This window comes from Taeniopygia guttata, chromosome 6, assembly GCF_048771995.1.
Source record: "Taeniopygia guttata chromosome 6, bTaeGut7.mat, whole genome shotgun sequence".
Taxonomy (NCBI): Eukaryota; Metazoa; Chordata; class Aves; order Passeriformes; family Estrildidae; genus Taeniopygia; species Taeniopygia guttata.
In genome coordinates, this window is record NC_133031.1 from 16,663,074 (window position 1) to 16,686,629 (window position 23,556).

At 44.3% G+C, this 23,556-nt stretch overlaps 1 protein-coding gene across 28 annotated transcripts in view; it reads left to right on the top strand.

Moving 5' to 3' along the window:
* The window catches only part of CAMK2G (calcium/calmodulin dependent protein kinase II gamma), a 255,718-nt gene that overhangs the window by 227,108 nt on the left and 5,054 nt on the right, over nt 1-23,556 (top strand). For 4 of the 28 annotated variants that reach the window (XM_072931541.1, XM_072931553.1, XM_072931543.1 and 1 more), the window contains 10 exons: nt 6-46; nt 8,669-8,701; nt 12,512-12,580; nt 14,181-14,225; nt 14,878-14,926; nt 16,971-17,084; nt 18,728-18,853; nt 21,386-21,461; nt 21,947-22,041; nt 23,097-23,342. In XM_072931541.1, coding sequence (XP_072787642.1) covers nt 6-46; nt 8,669-8,701; nt 12,512-12,580; nt 14,181-14,225; nt 14,878-14,926; nt 16,971-17,084; nt 18,728-18,853; nt 21,386-21,461; nt 21,947-22,041; nt 23,097-23,329 — 881 coding nt within the window. In that variant the 3' untranslated portion in view covers nt 23,330-23,342. The remainder of the gene's footprint in view (nt 1-5; nt 47-8,668; nt 8,702-12,511; nt 12,581-14,180; nt 14,226-14,877; nt 14,927-16,970; nt 17,085-18,727; nt 18,854-21,385; nt 21,462-21,946; nt 22,042-23,096; nt 23,343-23,556) is intronic. The other 24 variants (XM_072931542.1, XM_030276787.4, XM_072931547.1 and 21 more) reach the window with 13 other exon arrangements.

Sequence of the window (23,556 nt, forward strand, 5' to 3'; positions counted from 1 at the left end):
CACAGCTGCCAAAAGCCTGCTGAACAAGAAGTCAGATGGAGTGAAGGTAAGTTCTTGCTTTGCCATTTCACTGTCTCTCCACCATCTGAACAGAAGGTAGCCAGTCCCTCTGGTGCCTGTCACTTTCCAGGGTAAAACCACAGCCCTGTGGTCTGGATTGCTATAATCAGTGTCTTGTTATGGAACCCTGGGTGGGATCTTAGTGTTCCTTACTTGCATAACTAGTTAAGTGGACTGTTGCAGCAGCAGGAATTCCTTTTCCCTTTCTGTGATGTATAGAGAACTGGTCAGCACTAGATTAGAAAGACCAAGGACTTGCTCAGTTGTTACACATGCCTCTGACTAGTCTGTTCTGTTCAGTGCTTCTGACTGAAAATTGCACAGAGCAATTGTGAATGACTGATGATGATATACTCAGCAAACCCCATGGAAGTTTCTTGGTCTACTCACTTGGACAGATGCTGAAGGCTGAGCTGGGAAGAAGGGTGGGGAAGGAGGAGCCTCCAAATGTTCATGTTTGGACAGAACAGAAACTGAGGATTGTGCTAAAAGTTCCGTTCACGTGCCTGAAGTTGAGGCACTCTCCTATTCCCTTCTGAAGGGAATTATTTTTTCCCCCCTTGAATGTCACTCTTTATGTTGCATGGTCATCATTTATTTCTGGAGGTCACACAGACCCTTGCCAAAGCCCTGTTTTTGCATTCAGCAGCCCTTTACTGTCTGGTACTGGAGGAGAGACAATTATAGGCTAGAGCATGGCCTCCCCTAACTGTTCTGAAGGGTAATTGTCCTCCACATGGAAAAAAAGAGTTGAGTTTATTTGTTTGCATTTTCCTTTGAAGTCCAAACCTTTCTCCATGGCTACTAGATGGAACAGTTCATCTCCTGGTTTAGCACTGTGGGCAGTCTTCTTTCCTCCCATGCTAGGGGGTTGACATTGACACTGTAGGACCAGCACACTTGTTCTCTCCTGCTCCATGACCCCTTTTCCATTTTAATGAGGTTTTGTTCCCAGAGGGCTCACAGTACAAGCAGGCTGCTGGAAAAAGAGGTGTTTTCAGAAGAGTTGTGTTTGTTAAAACATGCATTCTTACAGTTCTGCAGTATTCTGCACTATTGATGTCCAGGTTTTGGAGTTTAATTTTTGATCAAAATGCTCTTTGAAAATGCTGTTCCTGCCCTAGGATTCTTGTCTTTGATATGTGCCTGCAATAGTGAGCTTTTGGCCATTGTACCAGCCTGCCTCTTGTACACACATGCATTGAAAACATGCACGCTAGTATAGCAAGTATGTTAGAGTTGTTGCATCTGTTGATACTTAAAACATTACAATAGAAACCACTGGAATGAGAATGGATTGTCCCTAATGTTGTGAAATGAGAACCAACAGGTGCTTGCTTCAAAATCCCAATGAGGCAGGAGAGAAGTAATTGGAAAAACAGCAGGTATCAACATGTCTACAAAGTTTTGTTACCTATCTATCAAAAAAAAAACCAGCTTTCTTCTTAGGATTCTTGATTTCTAACAAGCTTTCGGGGAGTGTCACATCTTGGGTTAAAATATTAAAAAATGGACAAAGGATGTACACATAAATCTTGAGGCACAACTTCCTGGTAATGTAGTTACAAGGAGACCCTGTACATTAGAACCTTCCAGCTCCATAGAAAGCTTGTGGTGTTTGGTTCATGGGAGTACACAATGTCTCCCTCTGTGAAAAGGATAATTCTGGATTTACTTTTCTTCATCCCTTTGCAGTGTATGTTGCTCCTTGTATGTGTAATTGAATACTTGGATAAAGTGGAAGGTATATTAGAGAGCATAGCATTCTCTGTTCATGGTGAATGAGATTGTCCTCTGGAAACTGCTGCTTCTGCAGGACACTGGAGACCTGCAGCCAGGAGTCTGCAGCTTCCTCCATGCAGCTTTCTCCCTCCAAAGTGTTACAGCAGTCTGGCTTTGCAGTGTGAACCTCAGTATTGTCCGTGAGGGACATTGTTCATGTTCACCCTGAGCTGAGGGCCACCAGGAGAAGTGTTTAAGCTTCCCATTTTTCCTAAATGGTGTCTATCTTCAGGTATGGATTTTGAGTTCTCATTTCTGTAAGTGTTACAACTCAGAAATAAATAATGTGTTTCTTATTAAAGCTCCTGTTTTGAGTTACTCTTCTGCTCAGTAATATAGACTTTTAAAAGTATGAGTTGTTTTCCCCCAGTGCTAAGCTTCGACAAGACAGAGAGTGTTTAATGTTCAGTGGGTGTTAGCAGGACGTCCTTAACACTTCTGCTGTAGGATTTCTGTGTCTACGTGCTTATCTCTTTCCTAGCCCTACTGTAATGGGTGCTGCATCCCATTTGAAGTGTAGTCTTTTACCCTGTCCATTTGCTTGTTGGAGCAGTACTGGCCCATTGACTGCTGAGGACAGTCTTTGGGCTGGTCACTGTCTGGTTGGTGGCCTCACCATTGTGACCAGCATACTTCTCATGTGTTGCTGCTTATGCAGGAAACTTGTAATTTTAGCTCCACTCACTTTCTCACCCTGTACAGTTCTGACAGACAAATTGTGCCAGTGTCTGCTTGAGGTAAGAGCATCTGGTCTTACTTGTGGCAAACAATGATTTTCTGTCCATTGCAGTAGGGCAGAGCACAAATACCGTGGCTTGAACACCAACCAGATTTTCAGCTTTGTGGTGTCCTTTTCACTCCCACTTCCTACACAAATTATTCTACATCCAATGTAGGTTTAAAACAAGCACTGCATGCTGTACTTCTAACTGGAGTCTGCTGTCTGCTGCTGACCACATGCCATCTGGTTAGGCTGTTTCTCATGTTTCCTCCAGATAAGAAGACTGGTTTGTTTGGTTGTTGAATTTTCTGTTTGTCTCTTACAACCTTCTTGGAAATCAAGAAATCTTGAAATCTTTATGGAGATTTGAGAGAAAATATGTTTCCGTTTCTTCATTGGTTTTATCTGATGCAGAGTGACTATGCACCATAAGACTGTTGTCACAGATACTCACGAAGTAGATAAGAATTGAAAGAGTATTTCTTCCACAAATAGATTATTACACTAGTGTAAACTTAATGGCTTTAAAGACATTGAGAAAAAAGCACCAACAGTTTGTCTTAATTTACTTTCTGTTCAAGGTAACTTTCCCCTTTTTTGGCTGGTATTCAGAGCTGACTTTGCTAGAATTCCACATTGTTTGACAAGGATAGTGGGAGTTTCTATTACATAGTATTACACCAGCTTGAGGGAGACATACACATCTTTCTCGTGTTTTATTCCCAATAACACCATGAAAAAGTGTGTTGGTGAATTTCTGATGCAAGGTACTTGCTGACTTAGCATAAATGAGAGAGGAATGATTTGATAGTCATACATGGTGATATGAGCATCTAGCGTGAGTTGTGTTGAGTTGATACTAAAAAAAAAGCACAGTTTTTGTTTCTCTAGCAATAGGCTCAAATCCTTCACTGAACATAGTTTAGCACTAAAGCAGTGAGGATGTATGCATTTTACTTGGATCAGACCATTTTGGAAGGCAGTGGGAAAAGCTTAAATCAGGAGGAGAGGACAGGAAAGATTTTTTTTTTTTTTAAATTTCAATACTAGTGTGTCCACACAGGGGTTGTTTTGATAAATTTCCATAGATATTACTGCCCCCTCCACCAAATTCCTTTCCAAATTTTATTTGAAGCATTCCTGGCTTTCATTTTGCACTGTTACTTCTATTTCAAGTACTAATTCTGCTAATTGGTAGAGATTTCATCAGCTTGGCACTTGAGAACTTTTCCATTATCTTAAATAATGAATGATTTAAACTGCCTTGAATCTTAAATTCTGCCTGCTCACCAAACCTTTGTAGTGCTGCACTCACTTTCTTCAAGCAGAATTTGGATCCAGGCTGTTGGAGTAGCAGCAGGAAGGCCCAAGTTTTATCCCCAAGGAATATGGTTTTCTGCTTTCAAATCCAGAAAGTGAGGCTAGAAGATGCTGAGTGCCGAGTTGCAGAGCCCCTGTAACATACCACATATCTTGTGGTCATCACTCTAGGTCCCAGGTATCTTTTTAAAATTCTAAATTTATGAGCAACATTGTGCATCTACCATTTTAAAATTTATTTTAGATAGTTTCAAATCAGATTTATTTGCTTTCTTGTTCCCCTTTCTAACGGTAATCTGGAGTTGCCATCTACTGCAAGGTGAGAGGGGTTAAGGAGTGGGCTGGGGTAAACATGTGGATGGAGCTTAAAGACACTTTATGCTTCCTCTAAGCTTGTCAGGGTCTGGGCTCCCTGTAGTGAGTGTTGCAGTCCTACTGCTGATTTGTTTTTTGTTTTTGTTTTTTTGGTCCCTGGGTAGCATTTCAAAGAGTCATGTTCCCTTTTTTCCAAAGGGGTATTTCACTTCCGGCTGGTGTAAGAGGTTGTGTGTGTTTCCAGTTCTAGCAGGGCCTGTAAGACTAATTTCTATAATCAGAATTTTTTAAAGCACAAAGTTTTATTTTCAGTTAAGCATGTAATGGTAATTATTTTTTAATTAGTCATTCTCTAAGCTCTTTGTCAGTTTCTTTTTTCTTTCTTGTTTATTTCTGACCTCTTGGGTTCGTTACTAGGATTTACAAAATTATATCAGTAATGTTCCTCAGGCCCAGTGTAACACTATGCAGATAGCAAATTGTCAAGCATGCTGTGGGATGCAGGAGATTTTAACAGCATTCACTTGCAATGCTCTGCCAAGTCTGTTGATTTTCTACCTTGTCTTTCTGCCACATGCACTCTGGTTCTTTTCCAGTAAAAGCTGAATAGCTTTACAGCTGAAAGGAGAACTCGACTGAAAGAGGAAAAATCCATTTATTTGGTTTAACAAGGTTAATGTTCTAAAATCTGCCCTATATATTATATAACTGCAAACAGGTACCAAATACCATTTGTTCTGCTGTTTGTAAGAAATACTGCAGTAAGTGTACATTTTATGCCTGATGTGTACTACTTTCCCTGCCCTTTGCCCAGTAAAGAGTATGTGGGGAAGGAAGGATGCTCTGTAAACTGGCATGGCTGCTGGGAAGCAGTTGGTGAAAGCATGCCTTAAACAGAGAAGGCACAATAGCAAGGAAAAGCAACCTATAAAATCTGCAAGGGTCAAGTACCATTCACACAGTGACCAACAGGAGTTAATGCTCCTATCTCTGTATCCAGACTTGTTATAATTTTAATGACATACTGTTTAAAGATTGTTTATGGTGAAGCTAAACAGGGAGAACCCAAGCTCATCTGAACAGCAGAATTTTGTGCTGAACTGTGTTATGGAAGACACCTGGGGAGTGCTTCAGATCTGTTTAAGTGCTGACATCCAGTAGCACATTATATCCACCTTTGATGCAGTCAGTTTTTTCACTGCATTGTTGTAAAGCTTAGAAACACCAACTGAGATCAAGGGTCCAGTGTGCTTAGTTAGTGGTGGTTAAGCAGAAAATCCCTGCCACTTAGCTTACAATTTAAATAGACAAGCTGACAAAAGGGCAAGAGAGAAGATGAATTGACAAAGATTATTTGCTCAGCATCACACAAAAGGGCTAAAGCAGAAGTAGAAATAGGACCTCCAATTTGCTGGTTCAAGATGACTCTCACTATGATCATCTGCTTTTAGTTCAACTTTTTTTTCTATCTTAAGTTCTGAAATTACTGTACTCTCCATAGGAATATGAGTTGCTGCAAGCATGATATTTTAACATAACTACTGTATCAGGCTGGGGGAGAACTGCATGTAGAAGATGGAAACACAGAAAGCTGTCATAAAAAACCAGCCATATTAAGTTCCCGGGACTGTGAATGGGACCTTGCTTGGAATCACTCTAATCACTCTACTCCTTATAGTATGTTTCAGTGTGTGCTGTGGAATGATTTATGCTCACCATTTCTAGTATGGCTGCCATGCTGAAGACAAGGTGATTCTTCAGATTGTCTTCTGTCACCTGCTGACTTCTGTTGATTGTTACCTAAAGCAAGACTCTTCCTTAAGTTTCACCATAGAGAATCTGCTCCTCTTTGAGAGATGAACACCTAAAATTTACACACATAATAAAAATAGAACTGTAACAAACGGTCACCCCTAGGTTTGTTGTCTGTACTGCTTTGGGAGAATGTTTTGTCACTCAGGTGTAGGGAAACCCTTAAAGTGATCAGTGAGATACTTTACCATAGGCTGTGTTGGCCTTTAACAAATTTTTTCATTCCCTGGGACATCTCTGCCCTGCCTAGTAGTTCTTAGAGAGTTCTGTTTTATGGAAGGGAAAGAGAACTCTATAACTCTAAATTCTGTTCTCTTATTTACTTTGCTAAGTTGCAGTCACATTACAGGAAGAACAAAAAGCTTTGCTCACTCAGCTAGCCACCTTGGGCAGGTAACAACAGATGGTTCTGATGCAGCTGTTAAGATATACTGGGAGATTGAGCTGGTTTAGTAACTTCCTTGTATATTATTTGACTTAATGAATTTTGATGCTTTAGCACTTACTGCCAGTGCCTCATGTTGGCATTATCTAAGCTGTCTTGTGGTTTAGTAGTACTTTCATGCATAACATAGACCTCACTCCCTGCCCTTTTCATACTGCAAACACAACACATAGCTTTTCTTCCCTGTGTTTTTATAGTACCCAGTAATAATGTGCTTTCTGGGAGTTCTACACTACATCATGCCCTGTAATAGACTAACACTGTTTTAAATTTAGCTTGTACTCTAATTAAGTTCTGATCTGCAGAGGGTTCTGTTTCCTTCTGTGTTAGTGTAACTTGTGCCTCTGTGTAGGAGGGTGTTTGTTTTCTGCATGGCTTGGTTGATTATTTTCATATTGAACCTTTTGCTTGTATCCTAACATTTTCTGTCCCTTTTATCTTTTGTAACTTACTGAAAGTTGGTCTGAATTTCAAACGAGATTGTCTTTCTTAGAGACAGGTTTACCTCAGGATCCATATAGTTTGTTTTTGTCTGCTGCAGCTTACAGGATACATTAAAAATAAAAACAGTGTTTTTTCACTGTTGTGAATTTCCACTTTTCCCAGTTAAAAATTCCCTGTTGTGATGGGGTACAAGGATTTCTCTGGGTTGATGGCAGTCTAAGGATTATATTCATGCACTGGCAGTACCTGCTATTTTAGTTCTAGCTTGAGGAAAAGCCTGTGGAGATTGTCCTGAAAGAAATGAGAGGAAACAGAAATTTGTTAGCCCTGTGCAAGAGCCTTTGCAAGCCCTGTGTTGTGCCTCCATGAAATGGAAGATTTGTGAGCCAAATGGCAAACAGATCGGAGTCTGTCTGTTCTGGAATTAAAGATCAGACGAGGCAGAAGCTTTGCTAGTTTGAGTCTGTTCATGCAGTGGCTATGTGACTGTGGACTATATGTTGTGATTAGGAATGTGGTTCTGGGTATGAGGGGAACATGGGCACTTCTGCTTTCAAAGACATGCCAGTGTGTGTGTGTGTGCTTGAGCTCTGATGTGAGGATAGCAGGGATGAAGGCAATATTGAAGGTAAGAGCTGTGAAGGCTCAGTAAGTGTGTGAAGTGGGGAGCTACAGCTCCATGGCCTGTTCTGTCTGTGAGCTGCTCTGGTAGTGTGCAGAGTCCAGAGCTACAGAACTGAGCCCACACCATCGTGGATTTTGGCTGACAGGAGCTGTGCTGTCCTGTACCACTCTGTGGGCTAGTCTGGAGTAAGCAGCAGAGAAATAGCCCAGATAGCACCAAAGGAAAAGGGCAGATGGAAAATGTACAGGGAGACAGCAAGGGGAAAGCATAGCATTGTAATGTTGAAAGACCTGCCAGGCTCAGCTTGAACTGGATGACACTAAGAGTTTAGTGAAAGAGGAGAGAAGTGCATGCTGAGCCTCATTTACTGGAGAGTGCAATTTGGTGTGAAGGAGTCTCTGAAGATGACTGAAGATGCCATTGAACAAGAGTAGAGTCCAAGAAGGTTGAGTAGTGTTTGAACTTGTTTGTTCTTCTCCAAGTATCTGAGAGTGCAAAGTGTTCTGGCTGTTGAGTGCTTCTGTCTTTCTTGTTTGAGCATTAGAGCACCTTACCTCTCCAATCAGCCCCAAATTCTATGTGAGGGAGCCCTTCTCCTCCCCATGCTATGCACACAAGTTCCCTCTTCTTTCTTTTAGTCCCTGCGTGTGCCTTTCTGTTGTGGCCTCCTCTCTACTCTCTAATTTAAGTTGCAAACACACTTCTGCATTCTCCAAATATGAACACACAGGGGATTTCTGCCTACCTGTTCAGTTTGGCTGGGGAAGCTGCCCCATTTCCTGAGATGGGAGAGCACAGAAAGACACCCCCTTGTATCCCACATCTTGTGCATATATATTACTCTCTTTTCTTCTCTCCGTATGTCAGTGTGTGGGGCACCTATATTCTGACCTCAGTGTTTGAGGGGATGGGGGTCTTCAGCCCTGCCCTTTCCCCTGGTGTGTAGTTATGTGCTTTAATGGTGACTTCTCTCTCTGTTCCTTTTTTCCGTGTCTGTGCATTTCTGCTGCTGCTTATACCTGCCTCAGGGGAGCTTTATTGGCAGGGGGGCCCTTGCTGGCACACTAATGTGTGGAGAGTTTCTGTGCTTTTCTTCTCATCTCCTCTCTTCCCTTCTCTTTCCCTCTCTCAATGATGTGTCCAGAAAAGGAAGTCGAGCTCCAGTGTGCATTTGATGGTGAGCACCTCCCGTAAGCTGCCTGCGATTCGTGCCTCCGCCATTTTCCATGCCATGCACGCTCGGCTTGTGCTCATCACCCTACATAGCATGTCCGTGCAAGGGGGTGGCAGGGGGGGTCAGGGTGCACTCAGGGGTCCATGTCCTCACAAGAAGGGCTCTGTGATCCTCTGGCCACATACAGCTCCCATTTTGTGCAGAAAATCCAGCTGATGGCAACTCAGATTGACTTTGCCTGCTCTGAGTGTGAAATGAAAAAAGACAGTGGTTCTCCTGGGCTCAGCACAGCAGGTGTGTGCCTTGCCTGGACATGAGGCTTTGTCATTCTGTTGCAAAGGTGCAAAAAAGAGGAACAGGTGCTTTGCCTGGTGTTGGTGCTGTCATCCTTGATAGGAGTCTTGCAGTGTAGAACAAACTGGGAGTCACTCCAGATGTGGCAGAGACTTGCAGGGCTCCACTGTTCAGATGAAATGTGTGGGTACAGCACCGCTGGGCAGCTCAGAGCTGCCAGTCACTTCTTTTTTTAGCATACTTACTGAAAAAGTTTGTCAGAGCCATTATAATCCACAACTTCCTTTTGTCCTGATTTTGTTTATGTATCCCAGCATGACCAAATACCCAGTAACTGCCCCCCATATTCATTTACTTTTTCATCCATCAAAGTGTTTGACATCTATAGAATTTGTTTAAAAAGTAGTCAAATCCACTCTCAAGGGTCCAAAGAGGAAATTGGCCAGTGTTATATTGTCAGAAGTCATACACAGCCCAATGACACACTTCAACACAAAGATATGAACAGTAACCAAAGGACATTTTTGTATTCCTGTGCACAGAAAAATAACAGAAAATATTTCTCCCATTTCAGGTAGAAGTGGGAATGTTACAGTACCAAGACAGCAGAATAATTGTTTTTTTCATTACTACCTGGAAGATATTTCTCCTTTTCCACCTTCAATGACACCTTAAAACTGTGTTAAAAAAAAACCCACAAAAAAAGTAATCCCAAAGTACTGCTTTGAAAATCTGAAGTGAGTGACTAACTTTTCATCAGCCCTGCCTTTATGCAGGGCAGAAGTTTGCTTTGCCTTTCTTACCCTTCTTTTTTCCCACTTCCCACTGCCAGCAATATGTAAATTCCCTTTGTATATTGTTTTAAAGCAGCTGGGATATGTAAACCATGTAAGCATCAGCCTCTGAAAACATGGAAGTAGTGAAAGTGGCCGAATAACCAGAGACAGCCCATGTGTTGGTAGTTACTTTCTCTTAGCTGGCTGCATATGTGTGTCCCTACAATATGAGCACTGGTCTGTTTTCTTTCTCTTGCACCCTCTGTGTTGCTCGTGCCTGTCTGTCTGTCTGTCTCTTGTCGAGCTCAGGAAATGTTGCCAACTGCTGTGCCAAAACGAATCGTGTTACAGATCCTAAGAAGGGCCTAGCACCTTTTTAGGTGAATTGACCTCTTTGAACTTGAGTTGTACAGAATTACCAAGGATTGTACCCTGGCCAGTGACTGATGTTGTCTGGCAGCAGTGGGGAGGGAGGGGTAAGAGTTGGCTGTGCTGCCTGCACCTCTAGGAAGGAAAGGCCAGCTTCTTCCAGGGAAGGGCACTTGGTTAGATGGCCACAGGGTGTGAGTGTGTGCAGGAAGCTCAATATGTCAGATACCTTCCTTCACCTGAGAAAGAGCTATGAAAAACATGCAGGCTAAGCTGCCTCTGGGACACCATCCTGTAGTAAAATGCTATAGAATTCTGGACTAGCAAACATGATACTTGGTCTTCTTCAGCCCACTGGCTGGGGAAGAATATGGTGGCTGAGCTGGGTGCTCAGTGCAGACTGGAAGGTGGGCTGCGTGCTTTGAGTATGTGGGTGTTTGCACTTTATAAGGCAACATAACACTCCTAACAGGCTGTTGTCAACTTTTTATTTGGAACAGTGGCTTCGTGGATGTTTGTTTAGGTTTTAGTTGTTTTGTTGGGGTTTTTTCCCCATTTGGCCTTAGGTATAAAGCCTTCCAAAATAGTGGAATTACTTTCGTATAGCGTCTTCCATGCTAATTTTATTTTCTTATCCCAGTGGACTAAGAAAAATGGGTTACCTTCCTCTCACTGGAAGAGGTTTGGAAGATAGATCTCTGCATTAGGATCACTGTTTCTGAGGAAGTACAAGAGCCTCAGTGCTGTGTGGAAAGGTGGACCATTGTCAGAAGTTTGTGTTTATGCCACAAAATAGCTTGGGATTAACTTTTTCAGGTTGATCTGCTCCTCTTCAACATCCACAGTGACCTGTCATCTCTTCTGCCATCAGGCTGGAAATACATGCATAAAACAAAACTCTTGGAAGGCCAGAGTCTTAGGATAATGCAGAGATGTATAGAAAGAGGCAGCAAACAATCATTTCTATGGTATTTCTCCTTTCTTAGGTTAGAGTTTGAGTGTAAATGTTTGGGTTTTTTTCCCACAGACTTCTAAACAGTTCATTCCTGCCTCTCTCTTCTACTTCCTCCCCCCTCCACCTGTCCCATCTTCCTCTTTTGTTTCTCCCCTATCCCTCTCCAAAAGGGATAGTTAAGCCAAGACTTGTTGCTTGTGAAGAAAAGGTGAATTGTTAGTAGGTGTTTTTTAAGATCGGTCTTACAAGATCTGTCACTGATTGACAAAATTATACCTTTGGCAGATGTTTTCTAGCATTTGACTTCTCCATTCTTTGTGTTGTTTGTGGTGTGGTGATGAGGGCCTGATGTTTTTCAGTATGGGTTTGCACTCCCTGAGTGAGATAGAGAGCCACTGCAAGGAGGGCACAGCACTGTGAGCTCCCTGTAAAATAAGGAGTGTGAGTGAGGCTCCTGCAGAGACAATTTTGACCTTGCTGCTGGTGCCTAGCAGCAAAAGAGATGTAGCCTGTGTGGGGGGTTATAGGTGGGCTGGATTTGTGGGCTAGGAGCCCTGTACTTACGGAAAGGTTTGGCTTCCTACAAACATAGACTTGGCTCATTCCTGACATACATGACTCAATGGGATGATTCTTTTCAGCAAGCTGGTGATGGCCTCACTCTTGTGCTGTATGAATGCAGGAAATGGAGATTTTATTCTTCTACCACAGCTACAGGAGAGTCAAAAGAGGGGAAAGATGAAAAGCTGCTGGGCACCATCCAGAGAACTTTGTACTTGTGGAACTATATGGCCTTTTCCTTATGTCCCAGTCCCATTCCTTTCAATATTTTGGTCCTGAAAGCCTCTTTGTTCAAGTCACAGCAGGGATACAACATATCATATATTACCTTTTCTCTACTTTTTCTAGGGCTGACCACACTTTTACTTGGCTCAGTAGATTCCTTGGAACTCTCAGCAATATCACATACTGTTTCTGTATACTTTGGGACACCTCAGACTTGACTCCTATTTGTTTGAGACCATGACTACTGCGTGTCTCTCACTTTTGTAGTCTCTTTCTCTCAGGACAGCTGCCATGTCTCATTTTCCTTCACCAGATATTTTTTGTTAGTGCTCATTGGAGGATTCTCCCCACCCCTTTGGGCTGCTGCCTTTTTGCCTTCTGTTTCCTTCCTTATAGCTCTAGCAGTCCATTCACATTTGAATTTTGGTACATCCCTTACAACTTCTATTGCCTCTGGGGGAAGGATGATGTCCAGCAACTGGGGCAGCACTCCTCCTTCCTCCCCCTTCTTGGTGATTGAGCCTGTGGGGAGGGTCGGGTCTGAGTAGATGGTTGGGGTTGAAACAATACTGTCATTTTCTTGCTGCCTCTGCTGCCCAGCATGAGAACTAAAACCATGTTTTTCTGTCTCAGCCACAGAGCAACAACAAAACCAGTATAGTAAGCACTGCAAAAGAAACACCCCCAGTGCAGACGTCCATGGTATCTTCCCCAAATGCTATTTTTTTTCCTGTTTGGTTTAATTTTGATTCTGTCCTCTCCCCTTCTCCTCCCAAACCCCTTCCCAAGTGCTGCTTGTGGCACCCTGTTTCAGCTTTGTTTTGGCTTCGTTCTGTCTGTGTCCCTGTGCTGCTGTGGGGCCTGATCACAGCCTCACAGGCTTTGGGATGGGGTTGCTGAGCAGAGCTGTGGTTGGATGTGGGGATTGCAGCTTGCCTGGACTTCCCCGTGTGCCACCCCTGTATAGTTCTGCGTGTGTCCTGTTCAACTGTTCCTGCTGGCTTTGGGGAGGATGGTTTTGGAGAAGAGTGTCAAGCTCCACCCACTCTCCAATACTCAGGAAATGGAGGATGGACTTCAGGACGCTAGAGAATAAAGGGCAGACAAAGGGTTTTTAGAAGAATCCTTTGCTGGCCTATTTGGCCTGCTCAGTTGAGTGGCTGATCCTCCTGCAACTCACTGACTTGCTGGGCTGCCACTTTCTGTTTGGCCTGTATTCAAGCTCTGTAGTGCCAGTTCAGTGCCAGTGCCAAGCACATGGAACAGCACAGCTTGGGTGTGTGGCCTGCCTCAGTAGCTGTGGAAGATCAGGCAGCAGTGCAGCGGGTGGCAGAGGCAGATGGGTGAGTGTACAGCACTGCCCAGCACCGCCCCTGCTGCCCTTGCTGAGCCACCCAGCAAGAACAACAGCAGTGGGAGGAGATGGAGCAGGATCCTGAAGTCTTGTCCTGGTAATGAAAGGATGAGTGCAGGAGCTAGTTAGCACCCATAGGCCTGGTAGCTGCTCTTTGTTGTCTGTCTCTGGAGAGTTGGATTTGGTGGTTTTGGGGCATGGGAAGGTGGGATTTGGTGTTGGGGTTTTTTTGTTGTAGAATGAAGAATTCTTGGGACACTTCATAATTTTCTGCTATCCTTTCACTAGCTTTTTCATTATGTTTTTGATATTGAGAGATCCTTTATAAATTATTAAATATAGTTGTTATTGAAATTGGAGCTCATTTCAGAGACTTTTAGAAAAATGTGCCTTTTTTCACAGTTCCTTAGCAACTCCTCTCTGAGAGGCATTGAGGTGGTCTGGTTCGTCCCATTTTTATAATGGAAATTATGAATGTCCCTTTTTTAGGGTAAAGTACCCAGCAATCTTTCTAAAAAACTGGGAGACAAAGGCCCCAGCCCAGTATTATCCTTTCTTCCCCCTCTCCAGAAGCACTTACCAGTGAGGATGCTGCTGAGGGGTCCTTACCTCATGAAGGGCTGCAGAGGTGCAGACGGGCTGCTTGGTTGCCCCCTGATGTCTGTGCCAGCCTGGTTCACTGGGAGCGAATTGGGAATTAGGGGCAGTTGCAGGGAAGCTGGGGGCTTTGTCTCCTTGTGACTGTAGCTTTTAGTGCAGCCTCTCTCAATGAAACCTGTGTAGGAAGTGTGTGCACATGCACGCAGGCACACATGTGCTGTTTGGAGTTTGTGATTTGATTTGACTTTTTTTTAATGTCAGTCACCTTTTCTCCACTTGCTGGGGAGTGAAAGTGAATTACAGAATGCTTTGGAACTAGAGTTTAATGATTCTTCCATCCTTTCCTAGGAGCCTCAAACAACTGTTGTCCATAATGCTACAGATGGCATAAAGGTAAGGGATGGGAGTGTTGCCAGAAAAACCTGTGCTTCTCTCTTTTTCTTGTCTTCGTGTGTCTTAATTCAGTTTCTACCTTTCCAATGTCTGGTTTGTAGCATTCTCCTGAATACTGCTGACAATAGACTAGGAGGGTTGTGCTATATGGCTGTGGATCTCTGAAAGAGGCTGAATAAAGACAACTACCTGTTGTTCAGATAGTAACACATCTTTCCTATTTTGGTATATAACCAGCACTCTCTTTCATATGTGGGATGGAAGAGGAGATATAGGCACTTAAGAATATTTTTCTTCTTCTGCAAATGGACACTTCCTCTGAGAAAGCCTAGCAGCCCTTCTTTAGCTTCTTGTGGCTATTCTTCCAAAGAGAAGCAACTCTCATTAGATTTAATTTGACAGAGCTTGGTAACTTCCACACTTGTTAAAGTTCTGGGTTAAGAGCTCGAACATGTAAAAGCTGAGCAGAGATGCTGTTACATTATGCTTTGTATTTGGCCTGCTTACATTCAAAGCTTCCTTGTATCATCCTCTCCCTTCCATCCCTGCCAACATTTTTGTGCTTTTCCCCATCTTTCTTCACAAAGAAATCAAACTATTTGCTCATTCTCCCAGCTGCTGATGCCTGGTAATGCTCTGTTCTGCCATGCAGGGTTCCACAGAGAGCTGTAACACCACAACTGAAGATGAGGATCTGAAAGGTAGGTGTTTTGCCTGTAATTTCTAATACAATTAAGTGTAGGCAAGGGATTCTAGAGATTCAATCATTGCCTTGAACTAGCTTCCCAGATTTCTGTGTCTGACTCAGTTCATAAATTCGCCATGACACTGTCATTCCTGTCACAGTGGGACCGTGCATTGGGGAACCATCTGACTTGGCCTCTGTAGTATATAAACACTGAGCTAATTTGTTTTTGTCTCAGAGTTGGAATTCTTTTCTTGCATATATCATAATCTGTTCATTTCCAGTCCATTTCTAGGTATGAAAAATACCCTACCAGTCCCTAGAGGTTTGAACTCTGCTTGTGTTTTTGTGCTTCCCTGTAGGTTACAGAGAGTTGAAACCTCTCTGTTACCACTCAGTCTCCCTTTTCACCCCTTTCTGGGAATATCTGTTGTGACATGCAAAGACTTCCCTTGTTATTTTTTCTCTTTGGGTCTGTTTTTTTTCTAAGATGAAGGTCATTCTCAGCCTGTTGTCCTTGACTGAGATATCAGTAGAGGGAGAGGCTGAGAAGAGATACCATGCCTTTCAGTGACCATATCATAAATATTGTGTACTTGTACAACTCTTTAAATGAAGGAGCTCCAAGTTCCATATCTGCTTGTGTTGTTTGAGCAGCTATCTTTTGCCTAACCTCCCCAGTGAAGGAGGAGCAGACATTTTCCTGAATAAACAAGTTTGAGATGGATGAAGGTAGTTTGCATTCGGAGAAAAATGTGTTAATAACTTGCATTTTGAGGCAGAGGTATTCTCATTCTCCCTGTAGTTCATTTGACTTACATAGCCAGGGAAAAATTAATGCTGACCCTGTGATGTAGCAGCAATGTCACCTCTGTCAATGGGGTAGTTCCTGATACTTTTCCCATGGCTTGTCACAAGCTGTTGGCTTCTCTTCTGCGGAATCACAGGGAGCAGAAACACATGTAAGTGAATGAGCTCTGCAATACAGATTGTTTCAGATAAGATCTGGCCTCATTACAGGACAGTCTTTTAGCTCCCACCTTTTTGCCAAAGAGTAAGCCACGGTTTAAGAATCTGCTTTGAGGGATAGGAACTGGATGGATTTCGTAGCGCGGTAATAAATTTGATTTATCATCTCTGCTGGATAGCCATCCAAAATGGGTATTTGTCCAGAACCTTGTCTCCTGTGGCACTTTTTATTTTGGAGAGGTCCCATGGTTGAGCTAGCTGAGCTAATGGGTGTTGTAAGTCAGGAATACAAATGCTGCAAGGAAAAGAAGTCTAGGACTGGAATAGAAGGTGGGGAGGAAGGAATGCAGCTGGTCAGTGTACAGAGTTGTGTAAGGCTACATTGCTACAGATCAAAACTGTGTTTTGGGTTTTTTGGCAGAGGTTAGAAAATTTTGTTACAATTTTAATAGAAGGGAGCATTTGGATGGTGATTGGGAGGGAAAGAGTTTGCACAGTAGTAGTTTGTGCTATGGCCAGCTCTGGTAATTTTAGTCCTCCAGTTTTAAGTGTAGCTGTGTTCACCAGTGTTCTTTTTCCATTCTTGCCCTTCCACATTTTAAGATAAGCAAGCACTTGAGCAAAACTAAGTAGATCAAAAGGTTTGGGCGTGTTGAAGTTCTCAGCGTTCTGTATAGCCGTGACTCTCGGAAAAGGGAAGTGCCTGTACAGTTCCTCTGCCAACTTCTTTAAAACTTCTTGTTTTAAATAGACACCAGGATACACAGATCAGTTCTGCTGTGCTGTAGGAGACGTTGTCTTTATCCATCAGTGACAGTTGCCTCAGGGATATGTTGTTTCCGCTGTGGTGGGGCTAAAGGCAGTGTGTGTCTTCGTTCTTCCTCCGCCCCCCTGCCCTTGTGTCATTCTAAATTGCACAGCAGGTTCATGTTGTCGAGCTGTCTACTTGGCTTTGCCCTGGAGGATACTCCTGCGTGTTTTGTGCCCAGCATTGTGGTTTCTTTAATGTTCTTCTATTTACTTTCTCTTTTTTTATTTACTGAACTTGCGTGTTTTGTTTGTGTTTGTGTTTTAATTCCCTGCCATGCTAGCTCCCCCTCTCTCCACCGGGGACGGCAGCTCAGTGCTTGAAGGACGGAGGCACAGTGAGAGCAAAACACAGACTGAGTCCATGCAGTCCCAGCTTTCTCTCTGTTTCTCAGCCAGTAAGTCCAGGGGTGCAGTGCTTCACAGCATCTTTTTCTCACCCCTTCCTCCACCCTTCTCATTTCTCCTTACCTAAGATTTTTCCTTTCCTCAGCTTCCTTCCAAAATGTTGATTTTCCATTTCCAGTGTTCCAAAATAAAAAGAAATCATCTCCCTTCCTGCAAAATACCCTCCTTTGCACACTGAAATTTTCCAAACATTTCCTTCCCTTTCTGAAAAAAAACCAAAAAACACCAAAACTCAGAACCTCATCCTAGCTAATTTCATTTCCTTGCTTTCATCTGTGTGAGATGTGGAGTTCTCTGCAGAGACACTGCCTTTTGGGGTTTCCTTGGGCAAGTCACTGCATCTCTTAGTTTTCCTTGTGGTTAATGGGGTTAGTGGTGCAGGTCTGCTTATGGAGGGGATGTATGAGACTGAATTCAGTCTCACTCATCAGAACTCTCAGGACCTCAGACATGGTGCTCAGAAGTACCAAAGGAACAAAAGCCAGTATTTTCAGACATAGGTTCTTTGAAAGGGAGGCTGTGGCTCCTGAAAGACCCCAAAGCTTTTTTGAATCCATTATCAGGTGTTTGAGTGAAAATCCTGGGATAATGTCGGCTCTGAAGAGCATTTGTCTGTCATGAGCTTTACCTTGTGAGTTTGCTTTTAGCTCAGTTAGCTGGTACTATGGTTAGTCTGTGAGTTATGGTAAGTTCTGCATGATGTCTCCTGAACTTGCTAGCTCTGCAGAGGAGCCTGTAGCTGAAAAACTCTGAAAATGCATATGAAAAAAGCTATTAGGTTGGAGAAAATCTAGGTGGAATTCTCAGCCTTTCTCCTGCACAGACATACTGTACTAGCTGCCTGACAATTTAAAGCACTAGTAAAAGGATCTTTAGTGTGAGTTGGGAGCATCTGGAGTATTTGTTTCTGTTCAGGTCAGTCTAGGAAGGAAGAACCAGGCGTGCCCTTCTGTCTCTTCCTGTTGTATTTCCCTGGTTCTCTACACACAGCACCAGTATCTCATATGATGCAGCAGTTGGAGCATCTCTGTTACTTGTTTTTGAAGTGGCTCAAAGGATGCCAGACTGCTGGTGTTTAAGGTGCAATTGGAAAGGTGTTTTGCCTAGCCAGAATGGAAGGGAAATGATCTCTTCTGAAGTCCTTTTTGCTGTGAGCTGTCCATCACTGCTATCTTATTAATTCCTTCCTCTTGCTCATAGCAAGGCCCTGCTTGGTGCAATGAGGAGTGCCGAATCACTTCTCTGCCAAGTGGTCAGTATTCTCCCACTTCACTTCCCTCCAAGTTGAGATGTGCAGTGATTTGGATATCCTTACTTTCTTTAACCCCATCTTGTACTTGCCCTTGTGCTTCTGTCACTACTCTGACCACTGTTTTAGGTCTCCCTCAAACTTCCTCCAGCATTGGTGTAATTCCTGCTGTGCTTTTTGCACCAGTGCCCAGGTGGCCCTTGCCAGTGTCTGGCCCAAGTGATGTGACAGAGGCAGGAGAGCAGGTAGAAGTTATTGGGATGTGGATATGTCTGTGTGCTGACTGGGGCTGGGGCTGTGTGTGTCTGTATTTCTTGGTTGGTTTTTATTTTACTTTCTAATTTTTGTCTGTTTATTATTTTAATGCTTACATTTGTTTTGCAGCTACACAGTCTTGTGAAGAGAAGCTTCATGCCTGGGACAGCCCAGGGCAGACATTGGAGTTAGAGCGTGCTCGGTCGGAGCCGTTGCTAACTCCAGTAGTTCCCTTTGTACTTAACCGATCACCGTGTAAGTTAGCAGCTGGGTAGCAGTAGTGGAATAGTGCAACTCACGCTAGTTACCCTAGATGTAAAGTTCCCTCCTCTCTCCTCCCCTGCTCCTCACCCCGTCCGTCCGAGCCGGGCCGGGGCTGAGCGCTCCGAGCTGCCGCCGTCGCTCCCGGCGGGGCCGCGGCCGCAGGAGCCGGCTGCGGGAGCGGCGGCGGCCGCCGGGGGGCGCCAGGCGCAGGGCCGGGAGCGGGGCCGCCCTCAGCCCGTCCCGCCCGCGGCCGCCCTCAGCCCGTCCCGCGGTGGGGACGGAGCCCGGGCCCGGTTGGGCCCGGCTCTGCCCGGCCGCGAACGGCGCCCGCCGAACGCGCCCGCAGCGCTCCCCGGCCGGCGGTGTAGCTGCTGTGGCGGGGCTGTCTCCTGGGCTCGCACGAAGCAGGGTGAAGCGGCCGCGGGCCATGCTCGGTGACCGTGCATGCTGCCTCCCGCTCTGCCTCTGCCGTGCCAGTCTGGAGGACCCGCGGATTCATCGGGAGCGGCAGGCGCGAATGCCGCCCCCTGGACAGCCCGAGGCTCTCTGTCCTTCGGACAGACTGCTCACCTCCCGTATGCCCGTTCTAGCTCACGTGTAGTGAGAGCCAAGCGACGAGCACAGTCTGATGGGATGGACTAGTGTTGAAGGACAGGCCTGATGTCCTTCAGGCATCAAGGCTCCTTGGAAGGGGATGCAAATTTCCTTAAGATGAGCCAGCACACCGTGACTGTGGATTGCAGACTCCCTCACTCCTCCCAGATCCAGCCTTTCCCATGCACTCCATCCTCTGGACATTGGTGGTGCATGGTTTGGAGGTCCAACTAGTAGCCCTTCATGTGAAAGTAGTCCCAGACAACTTGCTTGTAAGGACATTTTTCACAACAGACATAGCCCACTGTATTGTTTTGACCCATTCCCTGTGTACATCTTTTCACATGTGGAAGTGTAGCCTGCATAGTAAAACCAGCCACCTTATTGTTATGAGCCAGATGTCCCCTGTCTGAGGGGTTTCTGAGGCTGACTGAGTAGTAAAATTATCTTAACTGATTTCCAGAGTGGGTACAGACAACTTTCATAGCCAGTGAGATTATTATCTTGTTGCTCTTTGGCTGCACTTACCAGTGGCAGGATGATGTGCATGGGCAAGGGGGAGAGCAGTTCAGCATCTTCTGGCATTCAGAATGGAATTCAGCTTCCCGACTTGAACATCTAAAGGTGGTAGGTTGGATTTAAATACCATCCCCCTAATGAAAGGCATCTAAGATGCCTATGTGAGACTTCCCAGACGTCCTAATTTGTTTCAGGGCCCAAAAGGAGAACAGTCAGGGGACTGGTTCCATTTCAGACACCTATATTTTAGATGCTGAAGGGTACAAGAATGGCACTTTTAGTGGTAGGAATTGTACATTATCTGATAACATTGAAAAGAATGCTAGAGAACCTCTTAAATGCCTGTATAATGTGCAGAAGAGTCTACCTACAGCTGTGGGGTAGGCTGAAGAAATGTGAGGTTGTGCATATAGACTCAGGCATAGGTATGGTGCACATAGTAGTCATAGAATAGAATTGTGTTTCTATTCTACAGAATGCATGGGTTTAACATTAGGTCTGTTAAACCTATGTTAAATAGGTTTAACAGACCTAATTGAAACTTTGCAAATGTTATTAATTCTTGAGACCAGCATGGATGATGGAAGGCTGCAGAGGGGAAGGGGCCTGGGCAATCTGCTGTGGAGAACCAAGAGAAGAGACTGCAGAGGTGCTGGCCACATAGGGGCCAAACAACAGTAGACAGACAGCCCTTGTCTTCATACATCTTGAGTCCAGTGTGCTGGGCTGGCTTAATGGCAATGCTGTCAGAGTGCTGTAAAGAATTGTGCCATAGGAATTGGCAGAAGCTAGCTGCCTGAAGAGCAGTGCACTCTCAGACATAGTTAGGACTCACTCATCCAACCTGTCCATCCTGCTGCCATCATCTTTCTAGCTTGCAGAAGCCATCCCTACATGTCCCAGTTGCTTGTTTGCAGCATTCACATTAGCTGAGGTATTGATGATGGTGACAGGCAAGTTGTTGGGAGACTCTTTCCAATTGGCTTGATCTGTGTAGTCATTTTTATATGGTTACTGCGGTGAAGGTTTTCCACATCTTAAGCTGCCAGACAGCTACTTCACATGGGCAGGGCCACTGGCATTCATTGGTCAGACTCCCCAGAAGCAGCTCTGGCTGTCATTCAGGAAACACCTCTGGTGCCTTAGACATTTCTAGGGAAAAAAAAAAAATTATCTCCTTATTTCCTTTCTCCGTGCATTATGGGGTCACCATTTCCCTTTCATACCACTGCCCCCCTACTCTCATGTGGATGACTGTCTTAACTGCATATCTCCAGAATGCAGGGAGCAGCATCCTATGAGATCTAGACTAATGGTGCTCTACAAATTGCTTGTAGGAAGCACCCACTAGCCTCATATTTCTGCTAAACTCTTCAGCACAGCTAAATTGCTCTTTCTTCTTGTTCACAGTGCGTAAGCAAGAGATCATTAAGATAACAGAGCAACTGATAGAGGCCATCAACAATGGAGATTTTGAGGCTTATACGTGAGTAGAGATGCTTTCTGACAGGTTGTTTATCAGTTTGTGTGCAAGTAGTGTTCTGACACCTGGGTATGAGCTGCCATGCAGTCAGGGATGGTAAAAGGTTTTATCCTTCTTAGCTTACATCAGTTAGGAGTAAGAGATGGAGTAGTAGAGCTCTAAATAGATATCAAGTCAGGTAGCAAACAGCAACAGGAGCAACAACAGGAAAATATCCTGGGTTTGTAAGAAAAGTATGGGGAGGGCAACGAGAAGAGCAGAAAGATAATAAAAGGAAAGTTAGTAACCTAGAAATTTATTTCATGTGAAATGTCATCTAGTTGGCTCCTTGAGTTACAGTAGGGCTGAGTCTTCAGGAACTTCTTGGAGTAGGGAGATGTAGTTAGGTGGACAGAGGGTGTGAGTCAAATGGCATACCAGCACTTCACTGTGTGAATAGCTCTTGGGATCAAATGCAAACTGTAAATCTGTGCTGCTTTTCTTTGCAGAAAAATCTGTGATCCTGGCTTGACCTCATTTGAACCTGAAGCACTGGGGAACCTGGTTGAAGGAATGGATTTCCATAAGTTTTACTTTGAAAACTGTGAGTGGGTAGATTTGGTAACTCCAACACCTTTCTCTCTACTCTTCCTTTATGTCACATTTGTGGGGAAAAATTTGCCTTGTTTTTACTGGTTATCAGGATAAGAAGGAGCTTGATTGTGCTTGGGTTATGATGCATTCATAAAAGCCAGCAGCCTTTCTGTCAAAAAGCCTGTTCAGCAACAATTTCAATTCTAAACCCCATATCCCTTCACTCTAGGCATACAATCAGGTGGAAATGTTTTGTACCTGGCATGGATTGCAGGGGCTTTAAAAGTTTGACTCACTGTACTTCTTACTGATATGAAAATGGGAAAAATGATCAGATTTTGATGGGAGCAAGATGTATGTTTGGGGTAAACATACACAATGGTCAAGCATAAAGATGCTTTTGCTTTGAGTTTCCCTGGATGGTTTCAGATCTCTAACACCTAATGAGACTTCTACATAGATATAAGGGTCACCTTGTCAGCCTGGGACAGGAAAGAGTTGGGAGAAATGCTATCATTTATACAATGGGATTTGTCTCCCTTCCTGGATGTCTCCACAGGATGAGATAATTGAAATTTAAATCCTGAGCTGTTCAATCTGTTTTATTTTGGGGGTTAGGTGAAGGTCCTTAGTATGGGCAGTATGTAGTACTCTATGCAGAGACTTTGTCTTTCTCAACAGCCTATTACAGAGTGATTTTAACTCTTCTCTGAGGTTTGTTCATATTTAATGTGTCCTAGCTTAAAGATCTCCTGATTACTGACTCCTTTGCAACAATACTCTGTAAGTGAAAGATCTTTCCCCATAACTGAAGACACAGCAGCAGAGGAAGTGGGGGCAAAGGGGTCAGGGGATTCCTGGCAGTAAGTGTGCAATTCCTAAGGAGAGCAACAGGTTATAGGGGTAAGAACTGCTTGGATTTTGCCTGAAAAATTGCAGGAGCAATTTTTGTGGTATTCCAGAATCCAGTGAAGGGTGAGTAGAATATAGAAGAGGTTGGAGAATGTGGGACACTGTTCCTTCTAAGTTGTAAAATGAACCCGATGGTTTTGCATGTCCTGTCAGTACTGTCGAAGAACAGCAAGCCAATCCACACGACCATCCTGAACCCCCACGTCCACGTCATCGGGGAGGACGCCGCCTGCATCGCGTACATCCGCCTGACGCAGTACATCGACGGCCAAGGCCGGCCCCGCACCACGCAGTCGGAGGAGACCCGTGTCTGGCACCGCCGAGATGGCAAGTGGCTCAATGTCCACTACCACTGCTCTGGAGCTCCTGCAGCACCTCTCCAGTGAGGATCTAATACGGGTATGGATACTCAGGGAAGGAGTACATCAGAGCTGAGGCTGCTGTGTGTGGGAGTTCAGCATTCAAGGCTGTTTAGCTGGCTGTGAGAGAACCATATTTAGTTGTCTGTAGGGCTGAAAACTTCAGCTTGTAGATGGTATTCCTTTAAGTCCTGTCCTCTGGAATCAGTAGGGTTATCTGCCACTCCTGAGGAATGAGAGTTATATGCCAGACA